Source organism: Mercenaria mercenaria, chromosome 14 (genome assembly GCF_021730395.1).
Source record: "Mercenaria mercenaria strain notata chromosome 14, MADL_Memer_1, whole genome shotgun sequence".
Lineage (NCBI taxonomy): Eukaryota > Metazoa > Mollusca > Bivalvia > Venerida > Veneridae > Mercenaria > Mercenaria mercenaria.
Genome location: NC_069374.1, coordinates 65,727,198 through 65,746,481, shown reverse-complemented (window position 1 = coordinate 65,746,481; position 19,284 = coordinate 65,727,198). Strand labels below are relative to the sequence as shown.

The window sequence follows — 19,284 nt, the reverse complement described above, 5'->3', positions numbered from 1 at the left end:
CCTTTGGAAAGCTGCAATAGTAAACAAATGAATTTTAATTTTATATAGCGATGGTAAATAATCTAAATTGTCTTCAGAAACAACACATACATTTATGATCCATGTAACAATTAATTATATATTGTATAATAAATTAGGCTGCCGTTTCCTAATATATCGCTACACTAAACATACATATGTTACCGCCATTGATATTGTTTGAAATGTTTTTCTTTACTGTGATGCTTTGCTGTTCATTATGTATGAGCCTAAGTATTGAAATAAAAGTTGAAGTTGAAGTACTTTCACAGCAAATTATCACATACTAAACAACAAACGGTCTACTTTTGCTCGTTCTCTTGGCTGGCTGCTTATGACAGCTTTGACTGTTGTCTAACCACACAACATCTCTAATATGTCATAAAAATGCTATGAAAGAGGTATTTCAAATTTACGAAACAAGTAACAATACTATTTTCTTTTCCATCATTTTATTTTTTTCATATTCAACAACGTTATGATCTGACATGCAAACACATGGGCAATGTCTTATCTTTTATGAACATTATTCATGATAAATGAGAAATGACTGGTTTAGAATATTTAAGTGGATGTTAATATCTGCTTTGAACCTAACACTGCAGTATGGACAATGAAGTTCTAGTCCTTATTTAACCTAGATAAGCAAAGCTGAGTCAAGCCTGTTTGTGCTATGACAAAGTCAAGCTGTACCGAGCCAAGTCAGCCTAGAAACATAAAACTGCATATATATCAGGAAATCAAGTAAAAACTCAAATTACACAGCATGATGACACACGAATGAACTATTTAACAATGTTATCAAGAACATACCAATTCTGCATACAAAAAAATACGCTAGTCATGATTTTACAAAAAGAAGGGGAAAAAAAAGAACCCAAACATAAACTTTATAAAAATTCATAAACCCTTCAACAAGTAACAACTGTAGTTTTGATTTATGCAGTCTTAAAATCACTAAATACACATTTACTCTGAATTTCCTATATTATTTGAAGTTCAAACACCATGATACATTAAATTATCAAAACTTTAAACAATTTCATTTTATCTCCGCAAGATTATTACATTGAATTCTCAGACAAGTCTGAGAGACGTTACCGTGTCATTGGTCAATGTCACAACTGAACTCAGAAACATCCAATCAGATGCTTCGATCCTGAAATTAATCTCTAAACTCAACTTTATAATCTCTAACCCACTTTGGTCAGACGACTGATAAAATAATTAACTTCACTGCAATTTCACTAACATTCACACAATAAAATACTTCAAAGTTCTGCATGATATTTGAAATCAATCTTGCTGCCTATATGTCCAGTATACCTGATAGTTTCAATGAAAGATGTCGCAACTGGAAAACAGCTTCTACATGAAACTTTTATCAGCCCAGCGATCAAACAATAGTGCTAGACCAATATTCATACACATCATGTCTGAAACTTTATGTATAGCATGCTAAATTTTTTCTTCTCAATCAGCTACTGTTAACTAAGTGAGGACAGCAAACTTTGCATGAAATTGCATTCTGAAGCTACATACAGGTTTTTCAAAATTAGAAATCTTCAAACTAAGTTGAGACTATTTCATTATTTGCCTAAGTTTTACACTGAAAATGCTGATGAATATGGTCTCCCATTTTTAATAAACCGAATGAACCTCAAAGCAGCATGAAAAAGTTGACAATTCACAACATCAATATATTTAAACCAGATACATAATATAGTGATGAGGACCGGGCTGATGATTTAAAGCGGAGTAACTATCATTACCACCTAAAATATCAAGAATCATTACCCAATATTATTTCAGGTATTGGATCCTAAATGAAAATCAGAAATTTCCGTTTTATTAAGATGTATTCTCTGTAGGCTGAAGGCAACTCCTACATCCTCCTGTATAAATGAAAAGTCAGGCACTCATACAAGCTATACCATCGTGTGAAAAATGCTGAAACGCCTTACAACAATCAAAACTCCCTTACATAACTTTATGCACATTTCAAACTATAGACAGTCAGTTTGTTTTTTTGGCGAACTATTGTTCACTATAAGTGTACTTAAGAGTTGTTTTAAATTACCGTACTTGTTTTCAATTAGACTTTATTTTACTTACTCTTGTTCATCTAAAAACACACAAAAATCCATTAACAATATAGGAAATCTCCACACAAGTTATGAAAAACTAATAAAACCTGAGCAGTTACTTATTACTAATTACCAGGAAAACCTGTACACAAAACGTATACTTACATAACAATGTCTCATCATTAAACTTTTCAAAGTAAGCTCATTTTTCAATCAATATTTTAAAAACATTTTCAGATCACAAGCTCTGAAAAGCACACAAAACAGCATGAAAGTATGCAAAAAAAACAAAATCTTATATACTGAAGATCAAATAAATGCCACATTACATCTCACTGTAGACTAGCTCTTCTTCACCGAATTTCTCCAGACAAAAAGATTAACAATCTGCCTGTTTAAACAGTTTATTCTAAATAATGAATTAAATCACACCTTTTGATTCATATCTTGGTATTTTCTATCGAGATTTTTCTGTCTGTGAGTTTTGCTTTGTGAATGTTGGGCAAAATGAGTCTCAGTGTTTAATGTTACATCACACATGGGGCAGTAATACTTGCCGCTTGGTGTTCTGAAGTTGCTGTAATTTATATTGGATTTCGGTCTTGGTGGTCTGTCCCCGAACTTTGAAGGGCCTCCTTGCCCCCTCCCTCTACCAAACCCTATACAACAGATAAGTAATGAATGTCAAACTTCTCCAGTTAAAAACTTTTTCCCCCTAGCATTCAAGAAAACGAAGATTTTTAGTTATAAGAAATCAGCAAGTATCTGAAAGTAAATCAGAAATCTGTCCTTCTATACACTAATATACACAATCTTATGACACACACAACACAGTTCATTTACCTAAGCCTGAAGGAATTCTTTTAAAATTTCTACTGTCGGATCACCCTGAATACAAACACTGTACACAAACTCATGACTCCAAACAAACAGAAGATCATTCATAATTCCTGGCTGTCTTTAAACCAAATGCTCACCCAAATCCATTTTCACACACAAAAAAAATAATGAACTGTCAACTTCTCCAAATGACTCAGATGTGAAGGAGAAATGACCTTAGAACTGCTTTCAGATAATCAATACCCAGGATTCAAATCTGTGACCTTTTAATTGGAAATATCTTTCGACCTACTGCACTAGCAGGTGGTCTTGTCCTACAAAATTGGAGATTTGGAAAAGTTTCCTGGGCTTTTTATAAGGTATTTGCTAGCTGCATAATCAGTACAAACAATAAAGATTGTCATTTTATATCGTATGTTCAGCAACTTGAGAAAATTCATTTCAAAATCAGAGGGTGAACATGGCTTTTATCTAAAGACAACCACATAAAACTTTTCTCAATGTATCGGTATCTCTAAATCGTAACTAAATAAGTTATCTCCCTGGACAGGAAACAACCTGTGAAGAGTTAAACAAGAACTTTCATTAATCATAACCACTCAGAACTGTTCTAAATAACGTTATAAAAGTTTGGCTGTGGCTTTCTCATCTTCTGTCGTTTTCTCGCCGACACTGTTTCTACTTGTTCTTCTTCCTCATCCGGGTTTATAATTGGTGTTGGATTGTCGGTAAAGAAACTTGCCGGACCCTCAAACCTGCTCGTAAATGCCTCGTTTCCTGTTGGTTCTCGGTATGGCAGTACTTTAAATCCGGGAGGCACTCTTTGACCTACAACAGACAAATGTTTATATTAATGATTGCTATAAACAAAACAGATATTGTGCTCTGGATTAGTCAAAACTAAAGCTAGTCCTTTCACAAAAATTTTGGAATATGTGCAATACTTTGAAACTGAAACCCTTCAATACTGTGCCCTTCAAAAGTCTGGAGAAATACCAGAAATAAATGTTTTCTTATCAAATCATAGACCACTTTACTGCTAAATCATTTAATTTCTTAAACACAAATATCATTGTTTTGTTCCAAATGGTAACTTCATGTGAATATGAATAAATGAATTTTGACTAAGAAAATATATAAAATGAACAAGAATTTACTTGTTTGCTGCAATTATATAATTCGTAACAAGAGTGCCAGACTGTCACAAAATGTGCCTATCTAAATATTAAGTTACTATCATAAAGGTAATAATGTTGATGTTGTATGCCTTGTTAACTGCAAAAAAGTGTAAGAAGAAATCAGAAATTGACAACTGGATCAAAACTGACTGATTGGATAAGGCTAATTTTGCAGATTTCGAATTCAAGGGCCATAATCCAAGAGTACCGGGGGCTATTTCGGTGGTTATTGAACTTGGCTGAGATATTATGCCAAAAAACAGTTTGGTGAAAATCAGATGAAAACTGTTCGACTTTGAGTGTGGACAAGGCCAAATTCGCAGTTTTTCAAGTAATTCAAGGGCCATAATCCAAGAGTGCCTGGGGCAATTTGGCTGGTTATCGAACTTGGTCAAGCAGTCTTATTAAATATCTACAGATGAGTTCTATTAGGCCTAGGACACTTATGGGCAGGTATATACAAAAACTGATATTTCTTGAACCTAGTAAGAAAAGAATACCATTGCCTGATCACATGCCAGAGATAGATATCAGAAAAAGCCTTAGCTGAATACAAGCCATATTATGATGTCATAAACTATATAATTATGTCAATCTGACTAAAGTACATCTCCTATTACGCTACGCATAGGATCTGAAAACGACCTATTCATTGCCCCGTTCTGACGGCCCTTTCATTAGCCAATCAGAGCCTAGCTTACAACATCTTGCAAATCTACCTGTAGCATTGACTTTTGATATTTACAATTCTTATGTCGTAATGTATCAGATAGCCGATTAGCTCAGTCGGTAGGCCACTTGCTTTGTAAGCGAGGGGTCCCGGGTTCGAGTCCTGGAATAACTGCATATTTTTCTTACTCTTTGACAATCGAACAAGTCGTCTGATTGGATAACATAACAAGAGGACCATGATGGTCCTGAATCGCTCACCTATCTCCACATGACCCAGTGTTCAACTGAGTATGACATCGTTATTTCTATTATTTGACATAGTGACCTAGTTTTTGAGCACTTGTGACCTAGATATCATCAAGATAAAAAATTCTGACCAATTTTCATGAAGATCCATTGAAAAATATGGCCACTAGAGAGGTCACAAGGTTTTTCTATTATTTGACCTAATGACCTAGTTTTTGAAGGCACGTGAGCCACTTTTAAACTTGACCTAGATATCATCAAGGTGAACATTCTCACCAATTTTCATGAAGATCTCGTGAAAAATATGGCCTCTAGAGAGGTCACAAGGTTTTTCTATTTTTCGACCTACTGACCTAGTTTTTGACCGCACATGACCCAGTTACGAACCTGACCTAGATATCATCAAGCTGAACATTCTCACCAATTTTCATGAAGATCCATTGAGAAATATGGCCTCTAGAGAGGTCACAAGGTTTTTTCTATTTTTAGACCTACTGACCTAGTTTTTGACCCCACGTGACCCAGTTTCGAATCTGACTTAGATATCATCAAGATGAACATTCTGACCAATATTCATGAAGATCTCATGAAAAATATGGCCTCTAGAGAGGTCACAAGGTTTTTCTATTTTAGATCTACTGACCTAGTTTTTAACCCCACGTGACCCAGTTTCGAACTTGACCTACATATCTTCAAGGTAAACATTCTGACCAATTTTCATGAAGATCCATTGAAAAATATCGCCTCTAGAGAGGTCACAAGGTTTTCCTATTTTTAGACCTACTTACCTAGTTTTTGACCGCACATGACCCAGTTTCGAACTTGACCTAGATATCATCAAGGTGAACATTCTGACCAATTTTCATGAAGATCCATTGAGAAATATGGCCACTAGAGAGGTCACAAGGCTTTTCTATTTTTAGATCTACTGACCTAGTTTTTGACCCCACATGACCCAGTTTCGAACTTGACCTAGATATCATCAAGATAAACATTCTGACCAATATTCATGAAGATCTCATGAAAAATATGGCCTCTAGAGAGGTCACAAGGTTTTTCTTGTTTTAGTTCTACTGACCTAGTTTTTAACCCCACGTGACCCAGTTTCGAACTTGACCTAGATATCATCAAGATGAACATTCTGACCAATTTTCATGAAGATGCTTGAGAAATATGGCCTCTAGAGAGGTCACAAGGTTTTTCTATTTTTAGACCTAATGACCTAGTTTTTGACCCTACGTGACCCAGTTTCGAACTTGACCTAGATATCATCAAGATAAACATTCTGACCAATATTCATGAAGATCTCATGAAAAATATGGCCTCTAGAGAGGTCACAAGGTTTTTCTATTTTTAGACCTACTGACCTAGTTTTTGACCCCACGTGACCCAGTTTCAAACTTGACCTAGATATCATCAAGGTGAACATTCTGACCAATCTTCATGAAGATCTTGTGAAATATATGGCCTCTAGAGAGGTCACAAGGTTTTTCTATTTTTAGACCTACTGACCTAGTTTTTGATGGCACGTGACCCAGTTTCGAACTTGACCTAGATATCATCAGGATGAACATTCTGACCAACTTTCATAAAGATCCCATGAAAAATGTGACCTCTAGAGTGGTCACAAGCAAAAGTTTACGGACGCACGGACGGACGACGGACACTGCGCGATCACAAAAGCTCACCTTGTCACTTTGTGACAGGTGAGCTAAAAATAGCAATAATGGAAATCCAAAATATACAGAAGACGAATGTGAATGGGTCGTTCTCAGATCTTCGTTAGAAGATCAAGTACTTTAGTCAGATTGTAATTATGTAATGCTAGGAAATACCAAAATCTGTATGGCATCATGACCTATTTTTGATCTGATAGGCAAGAAAAAGTTTCAAACATGACTGCCTATGAATGAGAGCTGTTTTCCCAACTTTTGGTCCAGTATGAATAACAAACCTTGCTAACATTCAATTTTCCATTTCATGCTGTCACTCAGGTAGGAAACAAGAGCTGTCATAGGAGACAGCACGCTCGACTATTTCGATGCTGGATAGTGGAACTGGGCACATTTGACGAAGCTGGAGCTGTCACTAGAGCGTTTAATGACTCCAATGCAGATGAAATATTGTATAATAGCTTGAGTCTGTGTCAAAAGTATTAAGTAATAAGAGAGATAAGGATCAAGTGTATCAAAACATCAAATAAGCATAATTCTTAGCAAAAAGGGGGCTTAATTCATGAAATATTGGTGCAAGAGTGAAGCACCTTGTGTCATGTTGAATCAAATTCATTTTGTAATAACTCAGATATAGTGAATATGCATCAAAATTAACCTTTGTTTGTTTTGGGTTTAACGCCATTTTTCGACAGTATTTCAGTCATGTAACAGTGGGCAGTTAACCTAACCAGTGTTACTGGATTCTATACCAGTACAAACCTGTTCTCCGCAAGTGACTGCCAATTTCCCCACATGAATCAGAGGTGGAGGACTAATGATTTCAGACACAATGTCGTTTATCAAATAGTCATGGAGAACATATGCCCTGCCCGAGGATTGGGCTCATAGTCCCGCGATCCGTAGACCAACGCTCTACCTACTGAGCTAAGCGGGCGGGCTTTATTCTATGTAAAAGGGGGCATAATTCATGAAAAATTGGTGCCTTGTGTCATATGGGTGATAAGGTGGAACAACTATTTTAAGTTTGAATCAAATCCATTCAGAAATAACTAATTTAGAGTGAAACTACATCAAAACTTTAACCAGGAATTATAAGTAAAACGGGGGGATAATTCATAAAATAATGGTGCAAGAGTTATGGCCCTTGTGTCAAATGATGTGAGTAATGATGTTGAACAACTATTTTAAGTCTGAATCAAATCCATTTAGTAATAACTGAGATTGAGTGAAAGTGCATCAAAACTTTAACCTGAAATTCTAAGTGAAAGTGGGGATAATTTATTAAATTGGTACAAGAGTTATGGACTTTGTGTCATATGATGTGGGAGATGATGTGGCACAACTATTTTAAGTTTAAATCAAATCCATTTAGTAATGACTAAGACAGAGTGAAAGTGCAGTGAAACTTTAACCTGAAATTCTAAGTAAAAAGGGGGGATAATTAATGAAATATTGGTGCCAGAGTTATGGCCCTTGTGTCATATGATGTGGATGATGATGAGGAACAACTGTTTTAAGTTTGATTCAAATCCATTTAGTAATAAATGAGATAAAGTGAAAGTGCATCAAAACTTTAACCTGAAATTCTAAGTAAAAAGGGGGATAATTCATGAAATATTGGTGCAAGAGTTATGACCCTTGTGCCATATGATGTGGGTGATGATGAGGAACAACTATTTCAAGTTTGAAGTAAATCCATCAAGTAATAACAAAGAGAAAGTGCATCAAAACTTTAACCAAAGTGCGGACGCGAAAGGACGCCGACCCCGGGTCGAGTAGGATAGCTCTCCATACTTCGTAAAGTCGAGCTAAAAACCCAGTCTTACAAAGACACACAATTCAGATCCTTACAGCCTTTGAACTAGATAGAAAGAATTGACTAATTCAGAGCAGCAATAAAAGTTTGTCCAAGGTTTTCCTTGTCTTGGCTTTTCCTGACGCCGCTACTATGACTCCCATCAAAAAGAAAAAGCACTGCTAGTATTTTTAGTTTCTGATTCCTGCTTCCAATGTTATAAACCTGAATTTAGAGACCTACCTCATTTATACAAAATTTAACACCTGTTTGAGCTCAAAATTAGCCCATCAGATGTTTGAGTACTAAGGCTGGTTTCCAAATTGTTTATAACCTTGGACCCTTTTTATTGAATGATTGCTTCTGAGCCAGAACTGACCAATAGTGAGTCTTTCTTAAGGATCTGGTCTCCAAATTCAGTTATATAACTGCTGGGCAGCGCTGACCCCGTTAACATTTGATATCAAGCCTGTTTTAATTTAAATCAATAACCTAACATGTCATTCAGTTCATTTACTTCAAATTAAAGAGACCCAGACAAACAGTTTGCATCCCAATAGCCTGAATTTATCATTAATCTTAAAATGCAAAAATTAAAAACAAGAGGGTCATGATGACCCTGGATCGCTCACCTGAGTAATATGAGCTACATGTATCAAATGTCAAACTGATATTTTTAGAATTTTTTTTGGAAGATTTTCCAATGTACAATCAAGTAACCCCTGGGGCGGGGCAAATTTTACCCTGGGGGTCATGATTTGAACAAAGTTTGTAGAAGTCTACTAGGCAATGTTACATATCAAATATCTAAGATCTATTTTTAGTAAATTTATGAAGATTTCCCTATGTACAATCAAGTAACCCCTGGGTCTGGGTCAAGATTTGAATAAATTTTGTAGAGGTCCACTAGGCAATGCTACATGTCAAATATCTAAGCTCTAGGCCTTCTGGTTTATTTTTAGAAAAATTTGAAGATTTTTCTATGTACAATCAAGTAACCCTATGGGGCGGGGTCATGATTTGAACAAATTTTGTAGAAGTCTACTAGGCAATGCTACATGTCAAATATCTAAGATCTAGGCCTTCTGGTTGATTTTTAGAAAAAAATTGTAGATTTTCCTATGTAAAATCAAGTGACCCCTGGGGTAAGGCCAATTTTACCCCGGGGGTCATGACTTGAACAAATTTGAAGAAATCTACTAGGCAATGTTACATATCAAATATCTAAGATCTAGGCCTTCTGGTTTATTTTTAGCATATTTATGAAGATTTCCCTATGTACAATCAAGTAAACCCTGGGGCTGGGTCAATTTGACCCTGGGGGGTCGAGATCTGAATTTTTTTTTGTAGAGGTCCACTAGGCAATGCTACATGTCAAATATCTAAGCTCTAGGCCTTCTGGTTTATTTTTAGAAAATTTTGAAGATTTTTCTATGTAAAATCAAGTGATCCCTGGGGCGTGGTCAATTTTGACCCCGGGGGTCATGATTTGAACAAATTTTGCAGAGGTCCACTAGGCAATGCTACGTGTCAAATATCTAAGCTCTAGGCCTTCTGGTTTATTTTTGATGATTTTTCTATGTACAATCAAGTAATCCCATAGGGCGGGGTCAATTTGACCCCGGGGGTCATGATTTGAATAAATTTTGTAGAGGTCCACTAGGCAATGCTACATGTCAAATATCTAAGCTCTAGACCTTCTGGTTTATTTTTATTAAATTTTTTTGAAGATTTTCCTATAGAAATCTATGTAAAATCAAGTGACCCCTTGGGCGGGGTCAATTTTGACCCTGGGGTCATGATTTGAATAACTTTAGTAGAGGTCCACTAGGCAATGCTACATGTCAAATATCTAAGCTCTAGGCTTCTGGTTTTTGAGAAGAAGATTTTTTAAGAGTGAAATCAACCCCAGATGTAAAACTTCACATGCAGAATAACAAGCCTATAATGTTTCATAACTCTTTGTCAAATACATTTTGAGATACATGCTACACAAATTTTTGGACACTTGAAGCATTTTCTGACTGTCAAGGACCATAACTCCGGTCTTAATGAGTGAAATCCTAAACAAAACCCAGATGCATAAATTCATTCTTAATGACAATCCTATGAAGTTTGATGACACTCTGTCAAAAAGTTTTCGAGTTAAGCATGGCATAAATTTGGACAGATTGATGGACATACACATACATATGGACAAGCGTAAATCTAAGTGCCTCCCAACCCACTTTCTTCTTTTTCTTAAAAAAAAAAAAATCCCCTTTTTCAAGCTTCACAAGAATGTCACCTTGAACTTTTACAGTTATTGAAGGATCCACCTTTCATGACCAACAGACAGACAAGACCCAAACCATTAGTCCCCTTCAGTGACACACTGATAGGAGACTAAAAGCCAACAGAATTGAAGCAATATAGGAAAACTCTGAACTTGAAAAAGGTTTGTTGCCAGCTCTCATCTGAAAGACACTGAAGGATTAGAGAAGAAAAGAAATTATAAAATCTGTCAAAAAGAAAACACACATGCTATATTAGCAGCCACAATGGAACTAAGTAGCATATAAATTAAATTGAGTACCGTGCATGAGATCAAATTCTACACATCGTATGCGACCAAATAAATTCCATACACACTTCTCGCATACGCGCATCCTGGTTCAGTGATCAGTGACCATTCCCTTTTTTAAGAAGCCTATTTAATTGGTGTACAGTTACCAACAGACATACTATTCCTGACTCAGATGAGAGATATGTCCAGACTTGCTTCTATCTTGTCGCATACCCACTATGTTGGTTTTCCCATGGCATGGCTCATTTAAAGAATTCAAATTGATATTCCCTGCTGAACTGATTCATGATTTCTACACATCTTAATGCTGGACAAAATAATTCCATAGCTACACTTTCTCACCGTCAGAGCCACGAAAAAACATGTTGTTCATGTAATCAGGTAGACCATTAACCCATTTTTTCTATGACTTGACCTAGTAACCTAGTTTAAACTAAATGTGTGTCCACAGGTGCCACCACAACAGTAACAGTACTTAGTTTCCTGACTCTAGGTGAAGAAATATGTAACAAAACTTTAAAGCATTTTCTTTTTTACAGTTTATTTCACTAAGTAAGGACCATAACTATGACACAGCTGACTGAAATCCCAAAGAGAACACCAGGTATATAACTTTACCTGCTATATAACAATCCTCTATTGTTCTACTTTAAAACATACCTGGCCGAAGCCTTGGACCTCCTTCAACAACCAAACCACCTTCAGGAACGATGTATTCATCCCCTCTATTCTTCATCTGTTTGTCTCGCGCCACCTTCGACTTGTGTTTAGCTCCATTCATGTGCTGTGTCAGGATTTCCTGTGAAGTGACCCTGACATTACATGTCTCACAGACAAAATTTCCTCTGAAAAGTTGAAATATTCATTCATTTTTTATTCACAAACATTGGTGAACAAGTTTTCTGTGAGATTTAAACAGTCTTCTCAATTGACATTTAAGTTTTTTACTATCAGCTAGATTTTAAGCCAAGGTGAACAAGGTTTACTATTTCCATTGACTTGATAAAAAGCAGAAAATATTTTTTAGATACTTTGATCTTGTGATCTAGTTTTTTAATCCTAAGTTTTACCTAACGACAAAGTTTGTGATCCCAGATGACCCACTTTTGAATTGGGCCTAGACTTAACTAGAAAATGCTTTTGTAAAAAAGCGCATGTCTCCCCCAATGCAAAGTCCTATAAGCAAGAAGTCAATAGGGGTCAAGAGCGAAAGTCAAAGAGACACTGATGGTTGGCTGCATGTCCAGGCATGTCCAGTCATCCCGCTAAATTTCAACACTCTTGGCCTAGTGGTTCTCAAGTCACTGTTCAGGCTCCTGTGACCTTGACCTTTAATAGACTGACCCCAAAATCAATAGGGGTCATCTACCCTGCATGTTCAATCATCCTATGAAGTTTCAATATTATGGGTCAAGTGGTTCTCAAGTTATTGATCGGAACTGGTTATCAATGTTCAGGCCCCTGTGACCTTGACCTTTAACGGAGTGACCCCAAAAACAATAGGGGTCATTTACTCTGCATGAACAATCATCCTATGAAGTTTCAACATTCTGGGTCAAGTTGTTCTCAAGTTACTGACCGGAAATGTTCATGTTCAGGCCCTGTGACCTTGACCTTTATGGAGTGACCCCAAAATCGTTAAGTCATCGTTAAGGTCATCTACTCTGCATACCATCATCCTATAAGTTTCATCATCTGGTCAAGTGTTCTCAGTTACGACCAGAAATGGTTTTCAATTTCAGGCCCCTGTGACCTTGACCTTTAAGAGTGACCCCAAAATCGTTAGGGGTCATCTACTCTGCATGACCAATCATCCTATTAAGTTTCAACATTCTGGGTCAAGTGGTTCTCAAGTTACTGACCGGAAATGGTTTTCAATGTTCAGGCCCCTGTGACCTTGACCTTTAATGGAGTGACCCCAAAATTGATAGGGGTCATCTACTTTGCATGTACAATCATCCTATCAAGTTTCAACATTCTGGGTCAAGTGGTTCTCTAGTTATTGATCGGAAATGGTTTTCCATGTTCAGGCCCCTGTGACCTTGACCTTTGATGGAGTGACCCAAAAATCAATAGGGATCATCTACTCTTCATGACCAACCATCCTATGAAGTCTCAACATTCTGGGTCAAGTGGTTCTCTAGTTATTGATCGGAAATGGTTTTCAATGTTCAGGCCCCTGTGACCTTGACCTTTGACGGAGTGACCCCGAAATCAATAGGGGACATCTACTCTTCATGGCCAATCATCCTATGAAGTTTCAACATTCTGGGTCAAGTGGTTCTCTAGTTATTGATCGGAAATGGTTTTCAATGCTCAGGCCCCTGTGACCTTGACCTTTGACGGAGTGACCCCAAAAACAATAGGGGTCGTCTACTCCAGCAGCCCTACAACCCTATTAAGTTTCAAGGTTCTAGGTCAAATGGTTCTCCAGTTACTGCCCGGAAATGAAGTGTGACGTACGGATGGAAGGACGGACGGACGGACAGGGCAAAAACAACATGTCTCCTGGGGGAGACATAATTAAAACAAACATTCTGATCATGTTTCATATAGTTCTGGATCCAATGCCACTCACAGAATAATCAGGCATCAAACAAACAGGGATATAACTTACAGTTCGTCCGCAGCTCCTGGACCAAGTTGTTTCAGCCTTTTCTGGTGATTTTTGCCCTGATAATGTTGTTCAGCTTGTGATGGAGCAGAAAATTCTATACAACATATCTTGCAGAAATTTGGATTCTGGTCATCTACAGGTACCATCACTCTTGGCTGGGTAATAAATAAAAAATAACAATGCAGCATATGGTCAGGTCTAAACATTCTTTCCTCTGCTATTTTTCAGTTTTACAAATTAAATTACAAAACATTTATGAAAATGTTCAGTTGTTAAAACTACCTTATTCGCTTTGATAGGGACAAGAAATTATTGACAAGTAGTCTTCTGCAAATGCTAGATTGTATTTATTTCACTAACAGATAAATACTAGATGGAAATATACTGCTTGAATATTAAATAAGAGAACACACAATTTTTAATTTAATAATTAAATCCACAATAAAACAAGAATTTACCTTGACCTTGAAGCTAGGGGTCTGGGTCTAGGACATGATATATCAACTCATTATTGGGAACATTTATGGCAAGTAATTTTAAAATACCATGATGAATGGAAGAGTTATGGACCAGAAAAGAAACAGACCATGTTAACCTTTAACCTGTAAGTATGACATTGTCCTTGGAGCATGGGTCTGGGTCTTGCGCATGACATGTCATCTTATTATGGGGAACATTTGTGCCAAGAAATTTCAAAATCCCTTGATGAATGGCAGAGTTATGGACTGGACACGAAACAGACCTGTTAACTTTTGACTTCTAAGTGTGCCTTTGACCTTGGAGCTTGGGGTCTGCATCTAGCGCAAAACACATCGTCTCATTATGGGAAACATTTATGCCAAGTTATTTCAAAATCCTATGGACCAGACGTAAGTGTGACAGATGGAAGGATGAAGACAAGGATGCTACTATTTCTATATCCCTATTTTATTTCTTTGAAATAAACAACATAAAAGTGAAATAAAATTTCATACTTTTGCTTGGAGAAGACCAGGTGGCCCCTGAAGAAGACTAGGTGGCCCCTGGAGAAGACTAGGTGGCCCCTGGAGAAGACTAGGTGGCACCTCGTGACCTGCTATTCTCATCAAGTTTTCTCTCACCCGTTGTGCTCCCTGCAATTTGCATAAAACACAAAAGTACACTATTTTATCTCAAATTTTGTAGAAAAATCATTCAATCTTTAAATTCTGTAATTACTAAAATAAGGGCTGTCTGAAGGACAGCTTGCAAAGACTATTGAAAGAAGAAGTGAACATTGTCCTTTTTTCCTTCTAGGTATGTATTAACTCTTATCATGCTGGACACAACTGATTCTGCCTTTGCTTTCAGTGTAGGTCATGATCAGCGTGTACATCCGTGCAGTCTGATCAAGATCTGCACTGTTTGCTATTCAGCCAGTATCTGGTAAGCACCCCTTTCAACAGTTAATGGTACGGTCCAAACTGGAAGATGGACAAGTTCATAATAGAAATAGTAAGGGTTAATATGGGTGGGGAATATCTTCAAAACACAAAACATGGAAAGAGTATGAGGCATAGAATTATGTGGAAGAGGTAGAGAGAAAGAATTGGATGTGTAAAATAGGTAGGAAGTGATGGATTGGATTGTCCATGTATCCAGGGAGAGGGGAAACAAATGGATTGGGTGTTCCCATTGGGGATGGGGACAAACAGTGTAAAGAATGCAAAACTGGATGTGTCCAGGGATCAGGGAGAAAGAAGGATTGGATGTGTCCAGACAGATATTAAGAAACTATATTATGTAATAACGTTTGTGTTCAGCAGAAGGAAAACATCTTTTTTTCACTTTTGTGTTCAATGAGTGATAGGGGTGTAGAGATGTAATCATGGGAGATGGGGTGTAGAGATGTAATCTTGGGGGATGGGGTGCAGATATGTAATCATGGGGGATGGGGTGCAGATATGTAATCATGGGGGAAAGAGGTAGATATGTAATCATGGGAGACTGAGGTAGAGATGTAATCACGGGGAATGGGATGTAGAGATGTAATCATGGGGAATGGGGTGTAGTGATGTAATCATGGAAGATAGGGGTGTAGAGATGTAATCATGGGGGACAGGGGTGTAGAGATGTAATCATGGGGGATAGGGGTAGAGATGTAACCATGTGGGGTGGGGTGTAGAGATGTCATCATGGAGGATAGGGGTGTAGAGATGTAATTATGGGGGATGGGGTGTAGAGATGTAATCATGGGGGATGGGGTAGAATGGTTGGGCTTGTATGTGCATAACTAAAAACAATATGGAGTAAAATAAGGACGTTATTAAATCAAACTTTCAGCAGTTGGATGGTGAAACTTGACCAAAATTTGGCTACACCACATTAAGTCCTAGCAGAGATGTAATTACAGGGGCTGTAGTTAAGAAGATATACAGAAATTGAGAACCCTGCCATAAAACTTTAAACCTGAAAACAACTGATAGCCATGGTGATGCCAGGCTGAGTACATTAGCCCTCTATATTCATTGAATAGTTGAGCAAACAAGAGCTGTCCGTAAGACAGCATGCTTGACTTTTCTCAGTGCTTGACTCTGAATTAGAGCTTTGCCAGTAAAATCTTTATAAAACTTTAACAAAAAACTTTTAACTTAAAAAGGGGCATAACTCAAAATTCAAACACAGTTATAGGGATTGTTTCTACTGATGTAGACTTTGATATTAAATAACTATTCAAAGTTTCAAGTCAACAGCTTTGATAGTAACAGAGATATTTGACTATAAAAAACTTTAACAAAAAAATTCAAAGTTAAAAATAACTCTTTCAAAATTCAAATCAAGAATTATGGGGATTATTTCTCCTGGTGTAGACTTTAATATTAAATAACTAGTCAAAGTTTCAAGTCAATAGCTTTGATAGTAACAGAGATATTTGACTTCATCAAACAAGAGGGCCATGAAGGCCCTGTATCGCTCACCTGACCTACTGACCTAAAGATCATCAAGATTAACATTCTGACCAAGTTTAGTTAAGATATGGACATAAATGTGGCCTCTAAAGTGTTAACTAGCTTTTCCTTTGATTTCACCCGGTGACCTAGTTTTTGACCCCACATGACCCAGATTCAACCTTGACCTAAAGATCAACAAGATTAACATTCTGACTAAGATTCATGAAAATATAGTCTTAAATGTGGCCTCTAGAGTGTGAACAAGCTTTTCCTTTGATTTGACCTAGTGACCTAGTTTTTGACCCCACCTAACCAAGATTTGATTGTGACCTATAGATCATCAAGATTAACATTCTGACCATGTTTCATTAAGATATGGTCATGAATGTGGCCTCTACAGTGTTAACAAGCTTTTCCTTTGATTTGACCTGGTGACCTAGTTTTTGATCCTACATGATCCAGATTCAAAACGGACCTTGAGATCATCAAGATTTACATTCTGACCAAGTTTCATGAAGATATAGTCATAAATGTGACCTCCACAGTGTTAAGAAGCTTTTCCTTTGATTTGACCTGGTGACCTAGTTTTTGATCCCAGATAACCCAATATCGAACTAGTCCAAGATTATATTGAGGGTAACATTCTGACCAAGTTTCATTCAGATTGGGCCAAAATTGTGACCTCCAGAGTGTTAACAAGCTTTCCCTTTGATTTGACCTGGTGACCTAGTTTTTGACCCCAGATGACCCAATATCGAATTCGTCCAAGATTTTATTGAGAGTAACATTCTGAACAAGTTTCATTAAGATTGGGCCAAGATTGTGACCTCTAGAATGTTAACAGTCAAATTGTTGACGCCGACGACGACGGACACAGGGCGATCACAAAAGCTCACCTTTGAGCATTTTGTGCTCAGGTGAGCTAAAAACTTAAACCAAAGGCAACGGCGATGCAGGGGCAAGTGCAATAGCTCTACTTTTTCTTTGAAAAGTCCAACTAAAAGCCATAAAAACAACAAACTAGATTAAAGACTTTGAAAAATCAAAATTGACATATAAAAATATTACAAATGTTCACTAAGATCAGTGCCACAAATAATAATAGTTTTACAGTATCAGCAATCTCCTGTAGAATCAATATTTCAAAGAACTTTGTTGACATTAAAAAACCCAAACTTCTATGTCCTAGTACATGGACAAAAATTCTTCTTGTAAAATGATAAAAATAAATAACTCTATAAGGGAAATTTAACATATCATCTTAAAGAAAATTATATCATATGCTTTTTCATGAAAGTACACTAATTTTACACTGTGCAGAAGAATATAGAATCATCAACAAGAGAGCTATGATGGGCCTAGATTGCTCACCTGACATTCACAGTTGGACTGAATAATTATGGAGCAAGGAACAACGCTGTGAAATTATTTTAAAATCAGGCCAGCAGTTTCAAAGGAGAAGATTTTCAAAGTTTTCCATACAGACAAACATGGAAAACTTGCAGCTATGTTTTTTAATGAAATAGAATTATTTTCAAGTCAAATCAAGCAGTTTCAGAGAATGTTTCTAAAGTTTTCCCTAGAGTTACAGAGAGAAAATCAGCCCTGTTCCCAGGCAGTCATGTTTTTATCAAATAAATCAACATGGCTTGAAGAAATCTGGTAACGGGTCAACTAAGAAACATTGCTGTGAAATTATTTCAAATTAAGGCCTGTTGTTTCTGAGAAGTTTTTCCTTTAGGTTGCCATGGCAACTACAATTTTGAAAGGATGACCTAGGATTGAAAGCCCAAAGAACATTCTAGTGAAAGTTGGATGAAACTGCAAATTAATCTACAAGATGCTCTTTAAAGAAATGGTGGCCAATAGATGGACAAATGGACATAAAACGATCCTAGAAGCTCACAATGATCACTTTGTGTTCAGGTGAGCAAAAAACTTTTTGTCATAGCAATCTTTTTATTACAAAATACACCAAATGCTTTTTTAATCAGTGAACCCCAGTTGCAGTACTGTACTTTTTAAAAGATTTCTATGGCTCACATTTCAATGACTGTACAGAAACAGTAAAATTTTCAAACTTTTTTTTCCAGATGACTTTAGTGAACTGCCCACCATTTTATACAACTGGGATTGAAGACCAACCTCACAACTCCAGTATGTGATTGGTTAAATTTTGAGTTTTGTTATGAAATTGACCTATGGCATGCATTCTAAAAATCCTAAGACTGATTTCTGGATTCACTGCTTAATAATGAACATGTCTTTCTTTTTTACATGTTAGACATTAATTTTAGACTTCAACTGAAAGGCAGTCAACTGATCCATTTAATGAAAAAGATGAAAATTTTACAGTTGTAATTTAATACAATCAAATCAATGCAGTTCATAGAAATTGAAGTTGGTTCAAGGAAAATCTGTGAACACCTCAGTGCAAAAGCTTATTCATAAAATAATTGTTGGCACCCAACTGACCAAGGATCCACTCTGCAAGAATTTTTCAACACACAACTAACTTATCAATAAATAAAGCTTTCAATCGACCATAAGCTTTAATACAATGTTACTAGACTGGTTGCACAAATAAAATGTTTCATACAGCAATTCCGTGTTTATTAAGAATATTGTGCTTAAAATCCAAAGTCTATGACCAGTTATGACAGTCCGGACATTTGAAACA

General features: G+C 36.7%; 1 protein-coding gene across 2 annotated transcripts in view; it reads right to left on the bottom strand.

The window, feature by feature from the left end:
• Positions 1–453: 453 nt before the first annotated feature.
• Positions 454–19,284, bottom strand: part of LOC123527805 (filaggrin-2-like) — a 52,351-nt gene continuing 33,520 nt past the window's right edge. Inside the window, exons 6-9 of one of the 2 annotated variants that reach the window (XM_045307484.2) lie at positions 14,670–14,807; positions 13,696–13,850; positions 11,739–11,923; positions 454–2,764 (exon numbers count right to left, since the gene is read on the bottom strand). In XM_045307484.2, the coding sequence (XP_045163419.2) occupies positions 2,532–2,764; positions 11,739–11,923; positions 13,696–13,850; positions 14,670–14,807 (711 nt within the window). In that variant the 3' untranslated portion in view covers positions 454–2,531. Of the gene's footprint in view, positions 2,765–3,358; positions 3,774–11,738; positions 11,924–13,695; positions 13,851–14,669; positions 14,808–19,284 lie in introns of those variants that run through there. The other variant, XM_045307485.2, reaches the window with a different exon arrangement.